This window comes from Strigops habroptila, chromosome 19, assembly GCF_004027225.2.
Source record: "Strigops habroptila isolate Jane chromosome 19, bStrHab1.2.pri, whole genome shotgun sequence".
NCBI lineage: Eukaryota > Metazoa > Chordata > Aves > Psittaciformes > Psittacidae > Strigops > Strigops habroptila.
This window is the reverse complement of record NC_044295.2, coordinates 2,140,489-2,163,644: the sequence shown is the minus strand read 5'-3', so window position 1 is coordinate 2,163,644 and position 23,156 is coordinate 2,140,489. Positions and strand designations below refer to the sequence as shown.

The window sequence follows — 23,156 nt, the reverse complement described above, 5'->3', positions numbered from 1 at the left end:
CCACAACAACAAACAGACCCGGGAGCGCACAGAGGGAGGGGGGGACACGCACTTCCGAGGCGGTGCCGCGGTTCCCACAATGCAGCGCGCCAGCCCCTGCGCACTGCGATGAAGTACCTGCGGCGGGGTAGAGCGGCAGCTGCTGAGCCAATCAGCTTTGCGCTGCCCCGCTCCGCCCCGCCCCTCTGGCGGGAAGGAGCTAATAAGAGGATGTTTTGGCACCACGTGCGGTGAGCTCGTTGCGGGATTGGCTGTTCAGGTGTTGTGGCGTCACGGAGTGGCGGAAAGGGCGCGAAATGCGATGCTCCTGAGGCGGGCGGCGGAGTGGCTCCGGGGGGCGGCTGGCGCTTGCTCTTGCCTCGGCCTCGGCAGCGCCCCGCTGGGCCGCGCCGGCAGCGCCCGGCTCTCCCTGCCGCGGAGGGGCGGTGGCGGCCGGAGTGCGGCCCCTTCGTTTGGGCGTGCAGACAGGCCGCGCCGCGGGGCCCGTCCTGAGCTGCCGCCGCGTAGAGGTCAAGCGGGTTTTCTTTGTATTCAGGACTTGCGGTACTCGCGGTAGGGTCTCGCTTGCGCTGCTCAGGGGAGGCGGTTCTCGGGGTTCTTTCACGAGCATGTCTGCTGCATCCTTTTCCACATGGAAAGCTTTGGGGTCTTGCTGCTCTGCTCGTGTGTGTTTGCTGAGTCTCTGCTTCTGGGAACCCTTTCCGTTTGCCTCTTCGACTGCAAGAGACCTGACAGGTTTTAACCGTAAACATTCAGAGCAAGAACTCCACCGAATCTGTAAAGCCTCGCTCAAGAAATAGCAGCAAAGTATTCAGTGTTTATTAGCATGTTATAGGAGAGTCAGACAGGAGAAAACGTGGTTCATGTGTGAAACAGATCAGAAACAAAGCTGTTTCCTTCTTTTCCGCAGAGTATTTTTGGCTGTGAAAGATGGACTTCTCAGTGATTGCTGTTGGAGATGTGCAAAATGTGCTTTCAGCTATGCAGAAGAACTTGGAGTGCCCAATATGGTATGCCAGGAGAGTAATGTGAATCTGTGTTACTATAGTTTGACACTTTTTGTTTTCTCTCTCTCTCTTTCCAAATGCTTTGGAAGATTTATGGGTCATCAGAAAACAAAGAGAATTGAAAGTTAAGGCTCAGTATAGTGATGTTTTGTAAGGGTCAAGTGGGGAAGTGCAAGACACAACCTGGATTTTGCTCATATTTTGCCCTGCTGGCAGTTTAAGACGATGCAGTCTTTTTGCCAGTGGCAGACAAAGACTGGGAAGAGCTGGTAGATTTGTGTATATCCCATAATAACAATATTTGTTACCATACCTGGGTCTCAAATGAAAAACTGTCAAATGTGTCCTACTCCTTTTCCCCACCATGATTTTTTTTTTTTCTTAAGATCAGGCAAGTGACTGTATTTCTGAACCTTATTTTGTTGCTCCTGGTTTATATGTAACTTTGTGCTCTTGTTTTCCTTCATTTTTCTCTTTGTAGCTTGGAAATGATAAAAGAGCCAGTCTCCACAAAGTGCGATCACATATTCTGCAGGTAGGATTGGAAGCTTGCAATGGCCGTGCTTGGTCCATCTGTTCTTATTCTCTAAATAGATTTCTTTTGTTTAATGCTAATGTGTAGCAATTCGAGGGGGAAAATCCATTCTGAATGAGAAATAACTGCAGTTTTACATGTGTCAAACACAACTGATCTGTTCATCAGAACACCAGAACAAGAATCCAGGCATTCAACTTGATAATGAAGGGTTTCTCCTAAGTGCTGTATGCCTAGGCTCGGGTTTAAAACAAATGAAATTCTTCCCTTTTGTTACCATCATGATTATTCTTTTTTCCCCAGGTTCTGCATGTTCAAACTCCTCAGCAGAAAGAAGAAAGGTGTGACAGAGTGTCCACTGTGTAAGACTGAAGTTACCAAAAGGTAACTTCACCTTTGCAAGTGGGCTTGAGGATAAGAACTTTGAACTCAAAGGAAAAGTTAACTGTTGTCCTAAAAATGACTGAAATAAACAGGAAAAGATGAGTTTTCTTAAGGTAGCTGGTAACTTCTAAAGGAGTAACTCTTTGTGCCTTCTCCCAGTATAAACCTGCTTCAAGTGATTGCAGGTGAAGACACTGTTCTTAGCAAATGTTTGCACTCTCAAGGATAGACTGTGTTACTATTGAGTCGTTACAACTGGTTTCTTTGTGCTAAACCTACATGAGGAAAACTGTGACATCTTCATTTTGTGATAGTTTCAGCTCCTACAGTAAGAGCTGTTTTGGGGAACTGCGTTGGTATTCCTTGGCAGCAATTTCTCATTGTCTCCTTTTCCACTTTGGAGTTTTACTCCTTATTTGTTCAGCTAAAATTCTAGGAGGACTGTTACCATACATTGGTCTTAAAACAACTTCTGTGGTGATGTTATTTCAGAAGCCTGAAAGAAAATTCCAGATTTAAGCAACTAATTGAAGGATTGTTGGAAACTATCCATGCGTTTGAGCTTGACACTGGAGTAGAGTGTAAGTTGTATAATTATTTGCAGGGTATTTAATTTCCTGTGCAGTTCGCAATATGGGAAGAATGGTCAAAAGCTTTTTTCTTGGATGTAGAAGCATAATTTCCATTAAGTTTCCACAATTTTCCTACAATAATCTCTTGAACAGTGTAAACGGTTTTTACTGTGCATCTGATGACTCTGACCAATCTTATTCTCACTTCCTGAAATATATGTGTATCAAATAATCTTTATAACTGAGTGGCAAAGTCCTGCTCTTGATAATCATAGAATCCCAGACTGGTTTGGGTTGAAGGGGCCTTAAAGCTCATCCAGCCTCAACCCCCTGCCCCGGGCAGGGACACCTTCCACTAGAGCAGGTTGCTCCAAGCCCCTGTGTCCAACCTGGCCTTGAACACTGCCAGGGATGGGGCAGCCACAGCTTCTCTGGGCACCCTGTGCCAGCGCCTCAGCACCCTCACAGGGAAGAGCTTCTGCCTCAGAGCTCATCTCAATCTCCCCTCGGGCAGGTTAAAGCCATTCCCCTTGGCCTGTCCCTACAGGCCCTTATCCAAAGTCCCTCTCCAACTTCGTGTTTTCAAGACACTATTGGGGCAAGTCATGGGTTGTGGGGTTTGGTTTTTCATTAGTATGTTACACTGTAAAAAAGAGACTTTCCAAATCTTTTCAACTTGTTCAGTCATTCTAAAATGACCAGTGTTAGATCCTGTTCTAGCTGGATTATCCATAGAAGCAAAACTGGTTGGCAAGATTCTTATGGCAAGATCAAGATTTTACTTAATACTTGAACTCCTAAAGAACAATCAGACCACCAATTCAATCAGTTTTCTTTCTCTGATAATTGTACTTTAGCTGTATATATTCTGGCTGCATCTGGTCTATTTAAGACTGTTTGATTACTATATAATACCTGTTGTCATGCTCACTGTAAGGAAATATTTTTGCTTTTTATTTCCTGTTGACATTTTCCAGTTTTAAACAGTCGTCACTTTCCTAAACCGTCTACAGAAGCCACTGGTGCTGAGTTCCTGTGCAAAGAGGGTTCTGTCATCCAAAGTAAGGGCTTCAGGAACAGGAAAAGTGCTAAAGAAAATGGACAAGAAAACTGCACTTTGGTATTATTTTTTCCCCAATTTTTTGTGGATTTTGTAGTGGTTTATGTAGAATGTGTATATATGCATGTACATAAATGAATGGAATAGGAGAATTTGCTTTGCTTTCAGATCACTCTTTGACTTGAATATTATTTCAGACAAGGACATCTAAATATTTTTGTCTTCCTAAGCTACTTTTAAAGGTTTTTTGCATGAAATGACCTGAACTTAAAGATAATATCACCAGAAAATATTCTGTTACCCAAACCTTTTTCATAGTCCTATTCAAGGAGCTCTGTAAATATTAGTAGGCTTTTCGGTGGTAAGACCATGACTATGTCTTAAGACTTCTTAAGCCACTACCAACCCAGTGTGATTGCTTTAGGAAGGAGTTTTTTCATGGTACATTGGTTTCTGGTCTCAGCTGCTTAATGCTGAATAGAATGTTAAGTAAGATAAAACTTCATGATTTGAGCTGTTAAATGCGTGTTAATTGTTCCTGTTAACACATTTCATTACTGATATTGGTCCAATAAGTTACAGGTATTGGATTTTTGTATAGAAACTGCCAATTTAAATACTTAGTTCATATATATCAGCCCCTCCTGCTGTAGTTTAACTACCACTTATTTCATGGGAACAACCTACTGTTATAACTAACTATTCCTTTCTATTCTCCTGTCAGCAGGAAGCTAACGTGGATACACAGCTGACAGATAGTAGGGTCAAAAGGCGGTCCCCAAGAAACAAACCCCAGAAATGTGGCTCTCAAAAAGGGATTTACATAGAGTTTGGTAAGAGCTGTTGTTGATTTACACTAGTTGAGTGTATGTATAATGCCTGCAAAGTAAGGAAAGGTCATGAGGCCTTTATAAACACGTATTTCTCCTTAACACCCAAAATAAGAACAAAGGGACAAACGATGACAATTCCAAGTTGGTACATCAAAGGGCTTTTTCCATAATTTATTCCACTGTAGGAAATAATGCTGCTGTAGTAAACCTTTAAGGCTCAGTGTACAAGATCCAAAGAAGAGAAGATGCTTACAGATGTGAAGAAAGTTGTTATAACTAATGATAACTATTGTCGTCTAAAGAATATTAAGCTTTGTCACCAGTTCTTGAGGCTCTAGTTAATAACCAGGAGTAAACCTGAAATCTAATTGAGGAAAGAATATTTCCTTTCTGTCTCTCCCAGCTGGTGCTGACTCCTGTGAGAAACTGCTGTGTATAGTTCATTCTCTCCCTGTTCCTTTAGGGAAGGAACTGCTCCTTTTAACAGCCAGTGTTCATTGCCTCTCTCTTCCTTATTGCTTCTGTCACCATCAATTGGAGGACCCGAGACAGATATTTGAATATATTGCTCTGGCTTCCAGTTCAAAATTCTAAATACTAGTGTCTATTTCATGTAGAAATTGAGAAGTTGAAAACTCACTCTTCGCTAACTCACCCTTCGTAGCGCTCCGTTGCCAGTCACTCTAAACAATTTTATGCTGGAGGCATGTGAATAGTTATATGTAGAAATTATTATCATGAGGTTAAAATACTGTACAATTTAACTTGATTTGTCTGATCAAAGTTGCAAGCATCTGCCTCTAGAAGGAACTAAGGTAACCACTGAATGTGGCAAGTCGTCTTTCTCCAGATCATTTCAACCAGAGTAACAGCTGATTTGTTTTTAGGCTCTGATTCGTCTGAAGAGGTTTTTAAACAGTCAAGCGTTACTGGGTAAGTAAAAGTGATTTAGGAATTCATATTTTCTAGAGATGTAGTCTCATTCCTATGTTTTCATTTCTTAGCACAGGACTAAGAGCATTCTTAAACTAAACAAGTGATTTTCAACTTCAGGGGCACCAGGGCAGAATGGGGGGCTGACTCCCAGTTTGTCATATAATATGCTTTAAAGCTCTTTTCTAAATGTTTTATTGCTCACTCAGACATTAGATGTTCAGGAGAAGAGCATGTGCTATGCTTTAGAGCGTCAATGTTACATTCAAGAAGGGGAGAGGATCTTTCCAAGAAATGACCCAAAACTTTGAAGGGATCTAGTTGTGGCGAGTGTCAGTCATGCAGCCTGGCTTCTCCAAAAACCATTTCAGAGAGCAAAAAGGGAAGATTAAGTATCATCTATTACGTCTGTTGTTTCTTTCTCTGTAACAAAAGTAGATTTCCCTTCTCAACAGGTTAGAAGACAAAGCAGCACTTCAGATTTCAGCTCAAGAGAAGTTAGAAGAACTGAGTGCTGAGATGGGGAATGAATATTCTTGCAATGCACAGCATGACAAGCTGGGTGCTGAAGAAGTAATTCTACCGAATGTCATAGGTGTGTTCATTATTTTGGTGACAAAAATGATTAAGCTTGAAAGAAAAGACCACAAATTAACATTTTGATTTCACATTATTAAATACGTGTACTTGCAGTCTTGCCTGTTGTAATTTTGGTGATGCCTGCAGCTAGTGACAGTATAATACAAGACTGTACCTGTAGACTAAATACCTGAAATGTGAATATTTTAAGTATATGCACAGGAACAGAAGCTGGGGGGAAGCAACTAGATCGAAGTGCAAAATTTACTCTCTTCTCCATAAGCCATATTATGCCTTTTAATACTGTCTGGTAATTCACGTAAGAAGTTGGATGAATGTATGTTCATCCTTTCTCTAGAGGGAGTGCAGCATAATATTCTGGTTTGGGGGAAATAAGAACAGTTCTTTTAAAACAAAGTAGCCATTAAGTGTGTTCTTGTGCCTCTGCATTTAAAATAGGGCTTAATAATTTCTAATACCTATAAATCTTCAGGTGAAGGTGATTCCTCAAAGGAAGTCTTGAGCAAGAAAAGCACTCGGAACATCACTGAATGTGCCCAACCTAGACGAGTGAATATGACTGAATACCAGAGTTCTCCTTTCAGTGTTCTTGCTGGAGACCTCCTCACAGAGCAGTGTGACACCATAGGTAATGCCAGTCCCTTAAGGAGTGGGGACGCATCTTTCTTTAAGAGCACAGAAGAAATGGATGCAGAGCAAACTCAGTGCACGAGGAAAAGCGAAGAGTTTGACTTAAAAGATAGCTCAGAGAGCAGGTTGGATAAAAGCAAGGAAATAGATGTTGCACAAAGCGCGGAAGCTGTGGAAATGGGTGAACCTGAGCATGATTCTTCCCACGAAAAAGAACTTCCTCTGGAGAAACTTCAGCCAGAGCCACTTCACTGTGCCCTGAATCCAGTCTCTAGGAAGAGGCTGAAGAGAAGCATTCAGAAAGTCAATGAATGGTTTTCAAAAAGCAATGAGATTCTCTCTTCCAGTTCTTCCCAGGATGATTCTGCTGGAGCAGCTGACCTTTCACGGGAAGGAGATGCATGTTTATCAGATAAAGATTCCTGTATTTCAGAGAAGACTGACCCTATGGTGGATTCTGTAGAAATTGCAGTGCTTGAAAGAAATGAGAGATGGTCAAAACAAACAGCAGATAGCATCAAAGACAAAATCTTTGGGAAAACGTATAAGAGAGAGAGGAAATCAAATCCCCCTGTTATCTTCAGAGACATTTTACCTCCTGCGAAAAAGGAAGATGTGGCTGCTGATAAGTGCTTGGATCGTTCCAGCAAAGACAGTCTAAAACGAAAAAGGAGGATTCCCCGTGTCCTGCAACCTGAGGATTTCATCAGGAAAAAAGATACAGAAGAAGCAGATGGGTACCCTCATACTGGAGATGCTGAAAAGAAAAGATGTGATGAAAGTTCTGCTGTTAGTGCGAGTCGCCTCTCTGCAAATCGAGAGGATAATACACTGGCAGAACTTGAGGAACGGGGAGGATCCATATGGAAAAAAGCTACTGAAAAGGTGCCTGGGAAGCACTGTGCTGGGGAGCTGGAACTGAGTGGCTGTGATCAGAAAAGCACTAAGAAAAGTTCTGCAGCAAAAAGATGCAGGCGTTCCACTAGATCCATGTGTGCCCTGCAGTTAGTAGCAGATAGAAGCTCTGGTTCTGCTGACCCAGCTGAGCCACAGATCGATAGCTACCCAAGCAGTGAAGAACCCAGGAAAGCTGATTCTGAGCAAAGACAAGTCAGGCGCAGCAGGAGGCTTCAGTTGCTTTCTGAAGAAATGACAAAAGAAACAGGAAAAGGAGTTGAAATGAAGGGAGCAAGAAAGTATGTCAGTGATCATGAAAGGGCTGGCTTTGGAGTCCAAACGAATGCGTTAGTTCACACTTCTGAATGCAAAGACCTGGGTGAGCCCTGGGGTATGTCGAGTTCCAAACCACTTGCTAATCTGAAGGGTGGTGATCTGGAAGCAAATGAAATACAGATTAGTCTAAAGAATTCATCTGATAATGCAGAAATTGACAGGACTCTCTTTAGTCATACATCTTCATGTCAGCATTCAATTTGTAGTTCCTTTGTGCCTGATACAGGTTCTCAAGAAGGTGAAATCCAAGGTAGCCCTCTCCTCCTACAGTTTCCTCCAACAGCTGTTGTGCAAACTGCTTCCCACCCGACTGAAGAGATGACTGAATCATGTACTGCTTTTCCCCAGGATAGTGGACACGATACACCAAGTGTTCCAGGGGACTTGAGAACTGAGAAGTTGCCAGTGGCTGAAAGTGTTTTGGAATTGACCAAGGAAGCTGAAGATAGCGAGTTAGACACACAGTGTCTGCGAAATGTATTCAGGCATTCAAAACGCCTGTCATTCAGCCTTCATCCCGTTCCCGTGAAGGTGTGTGCAGTAAAAGATGCTGCTTCTGAAACTTCAAAGGTACCATGTGCTGATCAGGTAGAAAATAAGCAGAGCAAGTATATAAAACCACAAAACCTAAAAGGAGAGAAAACAGCTGCTGAAAGATTGAGTAGGGTTTATGAGGAAGAGAAAGATGTTTCACAGGTTGCAAATCAAGGGAATCTGACACCCATAAGGATGGGCACTGCTGGGACTGAAGACAAAAACAGATTGCAAGGAGAGCAAGGGAAGGAAAAGACATTGTCAACTGACACAGGAATAGAAAGCAAGTTGAGACGGAATCCAGTTAAAAGAAATAGAAGGCAAAGTGTTCCGGCTGATACAAGAACTGATATAAACACAGACGATGAAATATGCTTCAATTCAGAGAACAGTCAAGCAGGAAAGGCCAAAGTTGTTGATGACAAAGGACCAATAGAACCTTTTCAGTCTGGCTCAATGATCTGTCCTTCACCTTGTCAGCAAAGGGCTGCTGGATTCAGCTGTGAAGTCACTGGGGAAAAAAGTAGCAAAAGAGAAAGCGAACCAGTGAAGGGGCATGAAGAAGGAGCAAGCCAAGCTGCCAGCACAGGGGTGTCCAAGTGTTCAGGTATAGAAGCTCCAGAAGAATCTTGTAAAGGGAATAGTGATCTTACAGGTTTGTCTGAGACCCCTGATGGCTTACTGTGCTCTGATGATGATAGTGGAGAGAACATCAGCTTTTCTGCAACTCATAGGAGAGAGAGATCTGCTGTGTTTGCAAAAAGAGGTGACAATGCTCTGGAGCAAGAACTACACAATAGAAATGGTATTTCTAAGCCAGGATCTCAACATATTCAAAGACCTCGAAGAAAAGCACGGAAACTGCAATCTTCAGATGAAGAATCTAGTGAGGATGAAGATTTACCATGTTTTCAGGCATTAATATTTGGCAAATCAGTGAGCACACCTTTGCAGAGCAGTAAACAAGCAGCGTCTGTGGTAGAGGCTTCAGTGAGTCCCATCACGTTGTCTCACACTAGGAGCCATGAGGACTATAACATGCAGAAAATGCCTGAAGCTGCCCTAAGCAATGAGTATGTTTCCCCAAGCCAGGACTCTGAATGCTCTGTCAACTTATTTTCTTCCCAGTCCAGCACGTTTGAAGAACCAGTTGGAGGAGCACAAGAGCTCAAGTTGCCTTTAATACAAGCTCATACATCTAAACAAGTGAGCAATGTGAAAGAGAGTAAAGAAATTTTCCACAGTTGTAGTGGAGGGCTGAAGAGAAGCAAAACTAGCTCCAAAGATGAGTGCCAAGAAGACCAAAACATGGCAGCAAACCTAGGTACAAACCAAGATTTCTATCTCTGCAGCTGTGTGTGTCATGTCATTGCACCTAGGTGTTTGACAGGAGCTTTGCTCTGTGTTTGTGTGATGTTTGCTCTTTTAACAGAGTGTGTCAGCCCTGAACAATCAACAAAAAAACCCTCAGGGGGTTATTTCCTGAAAATTAAGTTCTTCCAACATTCTTTGTTCAGAGCAAAAATGACCAGAGTGGGCACTGGAGAGCAGGCTGAGTCTGGCTGGGAACTGATGTTTGTGTGAAATGCCAATTTCTTCCTGCAGTGTAATAGTCATGAAGCCCACTAAGTCATTCCCTCAGTTAAAATGTTTGTTGAAATTGGCTCTAGGACTCTGTAGTGCTTATTTTGACCTTCTTACAGCTTTCATAAATAGCTGGGACTCTCTCATTGCTATTGAAACACTTGGAGTTCTATTTACTTTGCCATATGTGTGACATGATATTCTTTGAAATGTTCAGTTAAAGTAGATCTGTGATTCTAAGTTAGTGTTTTCAAAACTTGGCACTTTGTCATGATAGTTAAGAGTTGGCTACAAGGGCTGTGTGGTAAGAGCCATGATTGTTGGGTTGGGTTTTTTAACTAAGATTTTTCTTCTGTGTTCTTCAAGGTGAAGCATCTGCATATGACAGTGAAACAAGTAATGTAGAGGATTCATGTGAACCATTCTCTCAGGGTGAAATCCTTACTACACAGGTAAGGGAGGTTTTGCACTAAATTCTAAAACTAGTTTGTGTTGGGTGAGGGGGGGGCATTGTTGAGTGGTTTGGTTTTGGGAGGTTTTTGTTTGGTGGAGGGAGTTCCTCTGTAACTTCAAGGTAGGTCTTGTGCCAGATCTGCCTGTTCAACATTAACAGCCCTGTGGGGTATAATGTATGTCAAAGAAGGTTGAATTTCCTTCTTGTGCTTTGTGGGTGGTTCTTCTGTTTACTGCATCAATGCAAAATGTGGTCAACTGGCAGGACATTGCTCCCTGATGTAGCTTCATCGATAGGGATTCTATGCTATGCCTGGGCTGGATGGAATAGTGGCTGTGTGGGTCAGTGGGGAGCTTTTAGGTTTGTTGTGTGATGGGGGTTTTCTATTTGGTTGAGGTTATTTTATTGATTCAGTAACAAGGAAGCTCCACATGGTGCCACTGCTGGAGCTAGGAATGTATCCAGTGCTGTGGTAGCTGCTTTATCCTATAGGGTGAAGGTTTTAGGTTTTTAAAAGGATCCTCTGAAGCCCTGAGCTGCTTTCATGAGGAGGTGTATATGGCATGTTTTTAATAGAGGGTATTGGAATTTTTGAGAGAGAAAGTAATGAAACGAGGATGAAAGATTTTATTCTTTTTAAACAGTCTTTGGGGCTTTCCCGAATGATGGCATCTTGTGTATCCTTTGCAGGAGAAGAATATTATGCAAAATAACCTAAAGAAACTTCAGCAAGAAATGGCTGTACTTGAGGCAGTGCTGAAGCAGCATGGAAGTCAGGACTGTGAATTTTTACCTATCCCTGGGGAACTGCCACATTCCAGTAGCGAAGGAACACCTGGAATGGAACAAATGAGACAAGGAGGTAAAGAGCAGTGAAAACCTTTCCTAGCTTTCTCACAAACAGTTGTGATCAGAGTTCTTGATGGTTTGATACAAATTACAGGCATCTTTTAGCTAGCAAATAAATGCCTCCACTGCTTGTGAACAGAGAGATGGGAATGTGTTGAGTTATTTATAAACTACACCAAATAGTGTAAATTTGCCTTTGGCCTATTTTATAGCCTACATTTGCCACATAATATGAAGCTGGCATCTTAGTTTTGGAGGTGCTTTAATAAATGAAAGAAGATTTAGTTGTTAGCCTGCTTCACGTGGCTCAGTACTTTGTGTAGCTTTCTGTTTCGGGACTCTTGCCTCTCTGAAGCAAATCTGGAGAGTGATTTTTAGAGAAGGTTTGATTTCTTACCAGAACAACTCAGAACTGTTGCTTTTATTTTGCTTATTTAAGAATTATTTTTCTTCAAGGGTCAGAGTCAACCTCGGAAGTCAATTTTGAAGATCACAGATGCAGCAATCCAAAGGGATTTTCAGCCAATGATTTCTCTGTCTTGCCAAGTGATTCTGTCAACAGTAAAATCAAAGAGCTAGGGAAAGAAAGGTCAGTGGTTTGGGTTTCCTTTGCAGTGTTGGGGAGGGGGGTGTTATTTATAATCTTGTAGTTTAACAAAAGCCGGGGGGGGGAGGAAATCTTGAAATAGGTGGTTTTTGAGCTGTTGCGATAACTCAGCTATGATGCTTAAAAGAGTATAACAACAAAAAACTATTAAAAGCAATTTCCCTCTCTGAAGGTCTCCAGAATTGTTGCTTCCATCTTCTAAACGCCGTGTGTTAAAGAGGCCAGATTTGGAGCCAGTTCTTCAGTGTGGCAGTGCTCTACAGAGCAAAGCTGCTTCGGAGCAGACAAAACCTGTGCAGGAAGCGGTGCAGGAGCATAGTCAGCATCAGCTTGCAGCAGGTAACAATGAAGATGGATCCAATGCATTTTGATTTCTGCTTTTTCCTGCTTGCTTTGTTTTTCTATACCAGCAAGATAGAACTTTTTCTTGTAAATCAAGGATTATAATTTATATATTCCTGCTCAATTTAAAAATATGTTAGTTCTTGTTTAGTTGGTTTTGTTTAGTAGCCCAACTGTAGCTGCCCATCAGGATGGTGCTGGACAACATTTGGACAGTAATGGGAGTGATTCTCCCTCTCAAATATGAATTAGTACTGCTTGACAGATACACTACTAAAAGTTTCACAGGTATTGTCTCAGCTATAGATCAGGCAAAAGTAATGATAGAGGCAAAGGTGAAGTAATCCACTCACAAGGAGAGGAAGTGACTGCAGCATTTAAACTTCAAGGCAGAGCAACAGCCTTCCCCCATGACTACAAGGAGGACAGAATTGTTTCAAGGAGTAATTTCTCTTTTCCTTCAGAAAACAGAGATGAGCAGAAATGTGGGACCAGGTTAAACAGTGCATCTGTCTTATCAAATCTCTCTGGAAATGTGACCAGGAGTCCAAATAACTCTTCCTCCTCTGTAAGACTACTTAACCCTCGAACTGCAGAAGCAACAAATAGTCCTGTAGTGACTCAGAAAGCTAATAAAAGCCGTGCCCAAGAAAGCAAGTCAAAGAGAAACGTGTGTTTTCCTCTATCTGTTCTGCACAATACAGCTGGGAAAGAAAATCTTACAAGTCCAGTTGTGACTAACAGGAAAGCAATGTCAATTGTGGCATCAGGCCTGAGTCAAAGTGAATATGTAAGTATATTCCAGAAGTTTGAGATCACTTGTTAATCATTCCTAATATAGTCCTCAACATAAAGAGATCAAAGTATAATGGAAACTAATCTTACAGGACCTGCAGATTAGTAATACAGCAACTCAGGTCAAACTTTTTCACTCCTAAAAATCTGAAGAATGCTTCCTGTAAATGGCACTATTCAGCTTAGTGAAATTTGAACTTTTAAAATGACTTTCTATGGGAAAATCCTGTTATTCCAAAGGAAGAAGATTTTATTTCTAGAAAGCCCTGGGGCTTGGAAGGGAGGGGGCTTTGGTTGGTTCCCTGAATGTTCTCAGATGCTGCTTCAGATGCTGCTTCATACTCAAATTCTGGTCCAAAGTGAGAGTTTTTGTAATTAATCAATTCTGAGTTGCTAATAAACCTCTTTCATTAAGAAACCTCCATTTCCAGGAGGATATGGCTTTTGGTTTAGAAACTACTGACCCAGAGCTCTTTACTTTAGCCCTTTGAATGGTGCCGAAGTTACTGACTTTTAAAGAAATGTATGTTCTGTCTACCAGCACAAATAAATCAGGACTTTAAAGTAACTCTTACTATGTTGTACTCCAATAAACTGGCGTTGTTGGGGTTTTTTTAATCTGTTTTGCTATTTATTTTCTTTACTAATTTTCAGTTGGTGGTCCAGAAGTTTGTGAGAAAAACTCAGAGCACTTTATCTAATCACGTTACTGAAGGAACCACCCACGTCATAATGAAAACAGGTTTGTTGGGAGCTATGTGAACAAATCGTGGATTTACACACTATCTAGAATGTTAACTCTAGGCTAACCAACAAGTAGGACTGCTCAGCAGTACCTCTGAGTAAGCTTGAGGAGAAGGTATTGTTTCAATAGAAACAGAAAACTGGAAGTGGGACTTCGCTGTGTGTATAACTGCTGGTAGCTGATAGTGAAGGCATGCTTCCATAGGAACAAAGCAGCACTACTATTTCATCCTAACTATTATTTGTGTGCTTAGTTAAGGTACTTAAGTTGGGTTTTGCTTTGTGGTAGAGCTCAAGAATCCTATTATTAGGAGTTGGGAGGAACTTGATACAATACTACAGTTGCACATTTGACAAATGTATTCAGAACCAGCGTTATGTTGACGAGCAAAGCGTAACATTCATCAGGAAAATGAAGTTACCATATTGCTGCATCTAGGCATAGCTTTTAACCAATGTTTTCTTAAAAAGCAAGATATTTTGAGCCAAATCTGGATGTGGGAATGTTGTATGCTGTGCTTGTATTTTGTGTCATAGAAGCACTTGTAGCTGGCTCATATTTGGATACAATCTGTCACATAAGCCTTTCTTGCTTTTGAAAACCAACATAGAAAAGGAGCCAAAAATTCCAGTGACTCCAAATCTATGGACTCAATTTTTGCCCTTTTCTTCAGGAAGTGTATGGCCATGTGTTTTTGGAGAGGTATATGGTTCTGTCTTCATACAAATTCAGATAGGATAAACTGCCTTTTGAAGCTGTGCCTGTTCTGGTAGAGTAAAAGATGATCTTACATGGCTAGTCATCTAAAAGTTCCTGCCGACATTCGCGCTGGGTCCTACTGTTGCTGTCCTCTGTCTTGACTAGTATTTGTGCTTGTTTTACCTCTTGTCTTTGCTGAATGACTAAAAACAGAGTTCAGAAGTTGTGCATATGATTTGCTTCCATTCGTCTCCTGTTCAGTAGAATCAGGACACGAGAATTTGGGAGTGTTTCCATGGATGCTCTTGTTATTTTCCTGCTGCACTTAGCAAAAAACTTATGCTTTTAGCTACAAATAACCTGAGGTGTTTTGGGGTTTTTTCCACTACTGGCAGACTGAAAGAGCTCTTCCTCTTGTTTACTCTGCAGATAAGGAGCTGGTGTGTGAACGGACACTGAAGTACTTCCTGGGTATTGCAGGAAGAAAATGGGTTGTTAGTTATCAGTGTAAGTATAACTTGGTTTGGAACTCAATGGTCTCTGCCCTTCTAGCAACAAATGTGCTCTTCACTTGTTCCAGAAAAGAAAAAAAAGATCTCTTCATGTCTCTTCATGTTGCAGGGCTTTATAAATACTTTAAATATTATCTAAATACTTTAAAATCATACTATGGGTAGTGGAAGAACAATTTTGCTGGATAAAATGACTTGTTCTGATCTTTTTCTTTAGGGGTAATTCAGTCTTTTGAAGAAGGAAGGGTATTGAATGAGGTAAGTCTTTTAGCTTAAGAGTGGAATCTCAAATGTCTAATGCTGTCACATTGAGAGACCTATTAAGTAACCTCAGATATTGTCTAAACATTTAATATATGGAAATTTGGCTTTGTAAACCTTACCAAATGCTAAGTCCAAAAGCCACGCTTGGGCTATGTGTATTCATTGTTACTGAAGGTATAATGGGTCCCTAACAGTTTTTGGAACAAGTTAGGCATATTTTTTCCTGAGTGTTTCTACTGCCATTGATGGATGACAGCCTAGAGGAAAAGATCTATTGTTTGTTAAAGGAAATACTGTTGGGACAGAGCTACATACATAGTTTTGGTTTATTTTTAAACTTCAAAATACCCAACTACTGAAAACTCGTTCCAGCATTTACTACCTCTCCTGGTAGTAATGGCTTATTTACTATAACCCTGACTTAGGTGGATTTTTGTATTCCTGGGTAGTATTTGGATTTTCATTCTCTAGTATATATTTTTGGAGAAGGTCATAGTGGCACAGGATGGATTTCACGTACCTAATGAGCAGGTATGCCACTTTCTGGTAGAAAATCCATATGCCCTTTTGTCAAGCCAAGGGTGAAGAAAAGCCTTGGCCCCAAAAAGGCCCTAGGAAGGAGTATTAAAAGCCCTCCTGTGCTTGGGTGAAAGGGAAGAGTTGCTACAGCATTGACTGGGAATGCTAGAACATGGGACACACTGTCATACACTCTCACAGTGCTTGAAGCAAAGAGAAGAGCCTCCAGTTACCATAGATCATAGATTCGATTCTAATTATAATGAACACCAAACTTTTTGTTCATTATGTTCCAGGAGAACTTTGAAGTTAGAGGAGATGTAATCAATGGGAGAAACCACCAAGGTCCTAAGAGGGCTAGGCAGTCTCTGACTGAAAAGGTATGACCGTGTTGGGGATGAAGACCCTGTCCTGCTGTGACTGTTCCAGATATGTGGCTATGGTATGGGATAGCAAAAGATGGGGGGGGGGGACAGGACTGGTGAAGTTTTGTAGGTTACAAAGAGCTTCAGATCTACTTTGTAAAACAGTGATAGCTTGATAACCAGTCCTAGAAGTGCAATGAAACAAGTATGTGAAGTGTTGTCCTTCAAAGACGCCATATGTACTCTGTTAACATGTTCCTTGTTTTCCAGATCTTTAAAGACTTTGAGATCTGCTGCTATGGCCCTTTCACTGATATGACTACAGGTGTGTCAGTCGAATGGAATTAAACTCTTAGTATGACAAATATTTGGAGGGGGGGTGTGGCCGTTCACCAGAGATTTATATTTGACCTCTTCTTGGATGCTTTTGTCCCTCTTACTCTGACATTTTCAAAACACCTCCATGAGGTAGAGGTGAAGAACTTTACCTAGTTCTATCCCCAGGGAGAATGCAAACAGTGTTCTCTTCTATTTGGCTGTCCTCAGAGAACTGCTCTGGCAATTTCACTCTTATTTCAAAACAGGCCTTTTATGTAGTTTCTCTCTAGCAATGAAGGGACAGCATTAATATCACGCTGCCTGGCAGTTGCTTTACATGCTGCTGAACACTTGTATTTGAGCATTTTTTTCTCCTCTGTCTTAGTAAACATTTTTCTAGCAAAACCTACCTAAGATTCACTTTTGTAGCAGTTGGCACATCCTCGGTGTAATTTTCTGTCTAGAAGCAGATGTTAAAACCGAAACACACAACAAAGCCCCATGTTTCTATACAAAGCAAAAGCTTCTTTTTGTTAAACTTGGAAATTTAAGCCCAAACTTTGTTATTTAAAAATATTTGTACCTCTCTTCCCATTTTTGTAGCTTATTCAGCAGTTCCTTTCTGATTTGTCCCATCTAACTTCATTTTTGACTGGGTGAAATATCCTCACATCTCTTGACATTTACAGTAATTACTACAGAGGATGCAGTGCTTTCACCTGCTGCAGTGATCATCAGTTCTGGCTCTTAGACTTGAGAGTCTTATTTCTCTTCTTCCCTATCAGTTCAACAAATTGGTGAAATTAAACACTTTGACTACTTTTGTTAATGAGAGAGAATTGCAGTTCTAACTTCTGGGTTTGAATTTGAATTTCATGTCTTACACCCTTAGGATAAGAGGAAATAAATTGTTAGTGACTTTCTTTGGTTTGTGCATGTGCTGGTGTGCTGCTTCGGGGGTTTGGTTTTGTTTAGTCCTGACTAGAGGGTGAGGGAAGAGAGTGAGTTGATGTTCCTCAGCAGGCTAGAGCCTGAAAGGACTTTTTCTCTACTAAGGCTTAAATTTCTTTCAAATTATGATCATTTATATCCTGGAACAAAGACCTGAGGGCTTAGGGAATAGTATCAGTTTCAATGTGATATAAAACACTGAAGTAATAGACTGCTTATCTGATTTCTTCAGAACACCTAGAATGGATGGTGGAGCTTTGTGGTGCCTCTGTGGTGAAGCAGCTTCATCTGTTCACACACCCCACAGTAAGTGTTACTGAATGTTACACTTGGCAGAGTGGAGAGTCTATAGTTGTGTGTGTGCTACCTTGGAGTAGAAAACTGATCAGAGCACTCTCTGTTGAAACCAGCACTGAGCCTCACTTTCCAGCACAAGAAGCCTTCAGTGCTTAGCCACAGAAATCCCAGAGAAATCACAGACAATTCTTAGGAACTTGCATCTTTCTCCCTTGACTACCAATTCTTGAGTCCTCTCTGAAGTGATGCACTGAAGCAGAGTTAGCCCGGTTATCACTCTCTGCAGATGGGTGTGAGAGTCATTTAATGACAGACAGATAACAGCAGCATTTGTATTTTCCTATCTTGCAATCCTAGAATTCCACTGCTGTCGTGGTTGTGCAGCCAGATGCTTGGATGGAAAACACAGATTATAGAGGTAAAACAACTGTCATGGACTGTTTTATGGTGCACATTGAGTGTCTTCGTCACCTCAGCCCTTTTAGTAGTTAAACATCAGAGAGGTTTAGAGAGGAATCGAAATAAAATCCTACTGCATCTGGAGATGGAGGTATGTCTTGGAAAACTCTGGAAGAACAAGGTGTATTATCTCAAGAATCAGCAACAGATAGGTGTTAAGGTAGCCTGGCAGGCAAATCCTGTTCTTGGCTCAGCAGCACCCTTACAGAAGCTTTTGTCATTGGCAATAGTTTCTAAAAGGTGGAAGCGTGCCCTTGGAGGACTGGTAAGATCTAGGAGAAAGCCTCAAACAGGACAAGATTCTCTTGGTCTGGAAAGGCCATGGAGCTCCAGTGCAGGGGTAGCTCTGCCTTTTTATTTTTCTTAGTTTTTTCTATTTTTTTAAATCAAAATGCTCCAGAGAAACCCTCAGACTTTGCCAGTACAAGTGTTCCAGAGTGACTTCTGCATGAGACAGTGGGAGTTACGGGGTGAATGGGAGCTAGTTAGGCTACAGTGAAGCTCAACAAAAAAGAGGAGCAAGAGGATGATGTAAAACCAACAGCTATTTCCATGGCACTGGGCAAAATGAGAAAACAAAGAAAAAGATCCTGAACTGGTGAAGCACAGGCTGGGAGCACTTCAGTGATTTTCTGTTGCTTCTCTCCATGAGACTTGTTGCTTGTCACATACTCAGTATGCTTGAGCAGACAGGACCTGAAGCTCTGTCAGCAGTCCTCAATGAAAGGATAGTAAGGGCTGCACTCTGCTTTTGGTGTTTATTCCGTGGTGTTCACATCTTCCTGCCTCACCATTTGCCCAACAGCTACTCTTTTTGGAGCAGCGCTATTACCTGCGTTGTTAACAGAAGTAGTGCCACAGCACTGGTTTGAGACTTGGGGGATTTTTTTATCAAGGCCTTTAAAATGCCAAAGAGAAAGCAAATAGCTTAATCTGAAAGACATCAGTAAGCTTACCTTCAGCTTGCTTTGACTCACTGATAACAGGTTTATGGTTTGTGTCTTTGTCTTACAGCAATCCAGCAAAAGAACAATGTTGCCATGGTGACTCGCGAGTGGGTACTAGACAGTGTTGCTTGCTATGAGCGCCAGGAGTTTGATGCTTACCTTGTGTCCTAAGGCTGAGCTGCACTTCTTCCATTGCTCAGAAATTCTCATCAGTGCTGATGGCTTGGTAATTATTTAAGGACTGGAAATTTTGAAGTCACTTATGCAGAGATTATGTGTTTATAATGGTCTTGTTCAGAGTAAGATAACTACATTTGTATTAACAATAAAGTTACTTAAACAGCATTACCATATAAAGATGGAATTACCCACCGTTCTTTAAAGATTAACGTTTCCAATTTCAAAATAGTCCCTTAAATTAGTGGAAAACAAATTTGAAAAGTTAGAGACTGTAGAACATGGCCTCCTCAGAGAAATGGTCATGTATTATTTACCACTGCAGCAAGTTCCTGTTTTTCACTTGAGGACATCTTGGAAACAGTCATTTAAAAGAGTAATATTGGTCTCAGGGCTTGAATTAAACCATACTTCCGCTGCCAAGTAACCTCCATCTTTTCATTTTGCATAAAAACCCTGAATAAGGGTGTATACAGATACAATGGAATACTGTTTTGTGATTACTAATGCATCAGCCTGGTTAATCTTAGGCCGTGGATTATAGTTGTGTTGAAAACTATACAAAGCAAGCTCTCCTGTTGTATAGAAAAGTGCCAACTTGTCCTAACCAGGAAAAGTATCACCAAGTACAGAAAAACCAGCACTTGATTCTCAACATAAGTTAATCCTTAAAACCACCAGCCTATACCAGTGTTGGTTGGCTGAGAAGTCATTTCTGAGAAGTGTATTTGGCACCAATGGAAAGATAACGAACAGATGCACTTTAGTATCCCAGTGACCTATAATAAGCCCTATAAGAAGCTACTTCTAATAGTCCCTGCCTGAAAAATGAGGCTGCAAAGAAAATAATTTGCTTTTTTTATGGAGGAAAATACATTGCTTGTTTCTGTTGCCAAGCAATTCACCTCACAGATAATCTTGGGCTTCAAAGCAGAAAGAGAACCTGTTTTGAGACAGTTGTTGTTTAAAGAAAAATGTGGCTAAGTTCAGAGAATTGTTCAGTGCTGGAATGCTGCTGGCTTGTCTTGGGAAGTATAGAAAGTCTGTTGAGAAATACTGGAATGCTCGAAGGAAATAAAACAAGCTTGGAAAGTATTTTCCTTGTTTATTCAGTTTGTGATGTGAAGCGCTCAGTCTCTGCAATGAGGTGTATATGAAACGTAGCTGGAGTCAGCCTCCTGCAAGTGGGGGTTGACTGGAGGAGGCCAAAAATGTAAATTACAATTTCGGGGCTGGAATCAGAACTGTAATTTCCATTGACCTGAGAAGCAAATGTGTTATCAAGTGTCCTGCAGTTGCCAAGTGGAAGCAAATGTTTTCTTAATGAGGCATTGCTACTGGTAGTGTAAGTGCTGGAAGCATTTGCTCAGCTGCCCTACCTCACTGTTTGCTTCTGTGTGACGGTGAACTATTGAGGCTATTAAACCAGCCTCACCTTCAGAGTGATGCTCCTCTTATCTCTAGAGCCCACAGTGGTTGAGGGGTTGTTTTGTTGTTGTTGGAATGATGCCTGGAATGTTGCCCTTCCTCCTTGGAGGTGGCTGGAGCAGTGGAAACCCTGTTTCTGATAAAGCAACTGTCATCTGTGGACTCCTGGAGTAATCCGTGTCTCATATAAAATGTGACTGAAGGGGAAAGGTTTGACTAAGCAGATAGCCAGCTAAAGGAGGGACATGCTTCCAGAGAAGCAGATGGTTTAAGGGGAGCTGATGTGGCGTCGATCAAACCCACATTGACTTCTCGAGGCTGACTTCCAGCTTCAGTAACAAAGCCCAGCACTCGGTGCTTCACAGCCACTCTATGGATTGGAAATGCCATTTTGTACATGAGGATCAAGCTGCAATTCCTCCCTGTTTGCTCATGTGCAAGGGCAGCTTCATGACACTTCACCTCAGAGGCTTCCTACCCTGGGAATGCATTTTTGAGACATGCCTAGGCCATGCTGTGCCTTTTACAGTAGTTACCTCAGGGTAACAAGTAGCAGAATCAAGCATCACTAAAGGACTAGAAGCGTAGTTAAAGCAGCTGCATACAAACTATCCTAGTCAGCAGCAGGTGCCTTTTATACTGTTCCCTAAAGTGAAGGAAGAAACAAAGTAGAGGTTGGTGCTTGCTGGAGGTTTGCCTGAGGCTTTGCCATCAGGCAGGTACTGTACCTGTAATTAGAACTGCTCTGCTTTTGTAAATTAACAGGAGCTTTTCTGGATCAGGGTCAACTTCCAAGGAACCTGAGCTCTGTTGCTGTTCAGTGTACATCCCCCCTCCTGCTGCAGGAGGAATCGGTTGCACGCAAAGGCCCCAGACATAAGAAGGACGTGGAGCTGCTGGAGCAAGGCCAGAGGAGGCCATGGAGCTGCTGCGAGGGCTGGAGCAGCTCTGCTCTGGAGCCAGGCTGAGAGAGCTGGGCTGGGGCAGCCTGGAGAAGAGAAGGCTCCTGAAGGGGAGACCTTAGAGCAGCTCCAGTGCCTAAAGGGGCTCCAGGAAACCTGGAGAGGGGCTTTGGACAAGGGCCTGTAGGGACAGGCCAAGGGGAATGGCTTTAACCTGCCAGAGGGGAGACTGAGATGAGCTCTTGGGCAGAAGCTCTTCCCTGTGAGGGTGCTGAGGCGCTGGCACAGGGTGCCCAGAGAAACTGTGGCTGCCCCATCCCTGGCAGTGTTCAAGGCCAGGTTGGACACAGGGGCTTGGAGCAACCTGCTCTAGTGGAAGGTGTCCCTGCCTGTGGAAGGTGTCCCTGCCTGTGGCAGGGGGTTGGAACTGGAGGAGCTTTAAGGTCCCTTCCAACACAAACCAGTCTGGGATTCTATGACCCAGCCTTCGTGGTTGGTACTTCATTATGGACACCACGTTCAGGCCATGCTTTTTCTGGAACAGTAGGAGCTGGTGCATCAGAGTAACGCTTTACTGTATGGCTTTGTCTTGCAGCCACTGCAGCCCGTCCCTTTTTCCCCTGAAGGTGCTGTTGAGAATCCTTAGCATCTGGTTCTGGGTAGTACATTTTGCGTCATGCCTGGCTATGCTATGCCTGGTTTCTGTTCTTCCCTTCACCAGCCTTCAGCTCTACAGGCTAAGAATCACAGCTCTAGCACCTGGCAGGCTCATCAAAACCATATAGCCTGGATCTTGGCTACTCAGTGTCTGAGATCAAGCACAGCCAAAAGCTGGTGGAAGTACCTGCACAGCATGTGCTTGTTGAAGACTGATACGCTGGAAAAGTCAAGCAATTCCAGGTGGGTATAATTGAGAACCCCCTTTAACACAGCTGCGGGAGGATGCCAGTTTTCACTGCAGCCTGAATGGGCAGGATGGTGGTGGCACAGCACAGCCTCATCTATATGTTTGGTACACAGGTAAGTGGTGGTGGTGCTGGGGAACACCCTCTGCATTCCTGCTAGGTTATGGATGGCAGCTTCTGCTCAGAAAGGAGGTGAAGGGAGGCTTGCTCTTCTGTGCTATAATGTAGAGATTTGAAATGCATCTACCAGCAGAGCCTTGTAGTCATTGCGCATTGTAAATGGGCTGCTTTGAGGCTTGCTCTTAAGGAATATTAAGGTGGCAAATCCATTTAACATATGGAGGAGGCAAAGGAAGGCTGGGATTCCCACAGCAGATGCTGCTCTGACTGGGCTGTACAGAGACCTCCCTCATTCTTCCCTTGCTCAACAAGGGTATCTTTTAACAGCTTCATTCTGTGGCTTTTCTGTGGGTTCCTTAAAGTTGAAATAGTGCTCCTTTGAATTCCGTACAGTTGGGCATGTTTTGGTACCTGACGTGCTAATACCACTGGTGAGTGGCAGCAGCTACTGCACAGCTTTTTGCGGAAGTAGTTTACTCTTTAAAATCCTCCCTCTGCATTTGGATCCATACACAGAGAGTTATTTCCTTGCGGATCTGAAGCCATTTACAAGAAAGTAGCTTATTCATGGATGCAATTAGAGCACTTGTCTGACT

At 42.4% G+C, this 23,156-nt stretch overlaps 1 protein-coding gene across 8 annotated transcripts; it reads left to right on the top strand.

Annotated features, from left to right (window-relative positions):
• The first annotated feature begins 100 nt into the window (after positions 1-100).
• Positions 101-20,761, top strand: BRCA1 (BRCA1 DNA repair associated). Of its 8 annotated transcripts, none has more exons than XM_030508364.1 (23): positions 101-509; positions 911-1,010; positions 1,489-1,542; positions 1,846-1,926; positions 2,419-2,507; positions 3,476-3,618; positions 4,283-4,391; positions 5,279-5,324; positions 5,780-5,919; positions 6,397-9,645; positions 10,272-10,357; positions 11,050-11,221; positions 11,671-11,797; positions 11,988-12,154; positions 12,622-12,947; positions 13,607-13,694; positions 14,826-14,903; positions 15,126-15,166; positions 15,988-16,071; positions 16,327-16,381; positions 17,558-17,631; positions 17,980-18,040; positions 19,096-20,761. In XM_030508364.1, the coding sequence occupies exons 2-23, from the start codon at positions 931-933 to the stop codon at positions 19,197-19,199; spliced, it is 5,454 nt and encodes a 1,817-aa protein (XP_030364224.1). In that variant the 5' UTR covers positions 101-509; positions 911-930; the 3' UTR covers positions 19,200-20,761. The 8 variants fall into 8 exon arrangements, with proteins under 8 accessions (XP_030364224.1, XP_030364219.1, XP_030364220.1 ...); XM_030508359.1 differs by having other exon boundaries at positions 11,665-11,797; XM_030508360.1 differs by having other exon boundaries at positions 101-259; positions 11,665-11,797; positions 19,096-19,370.
• The last annotated feature ends 2,395 nt before the right edge of the window (positions 20,762-23,156 follow it).

What these genes read in the sequence shown, in the direction of transcription:
- BRCA1 (XM_030508359.1), top strand. Translation starts at nt 931, where the DNA reads ATGGACTTCTCAGTGATTGCTGTTGGAGATGTGCAAAATGTGCTTTCA. An exon ending in AAACATGGCAGCAAACCTAG is followed by an intron (nt 9,646 to 10,271) that starts GTACAAACCAAG and finishes GTGTTCTTCAAG; the next exon opens with GTGAAGCATCTGCATATGAC. An exon ending in ATGGGTTGTTAGTTATCAGT is followed by an intron (nt 14,904 to 15,125) that starts GTAAGTATAACT and finishes CTTTTTCTTTAG; the next exon opens with GGGTAATTCAGTCTTTTGAA.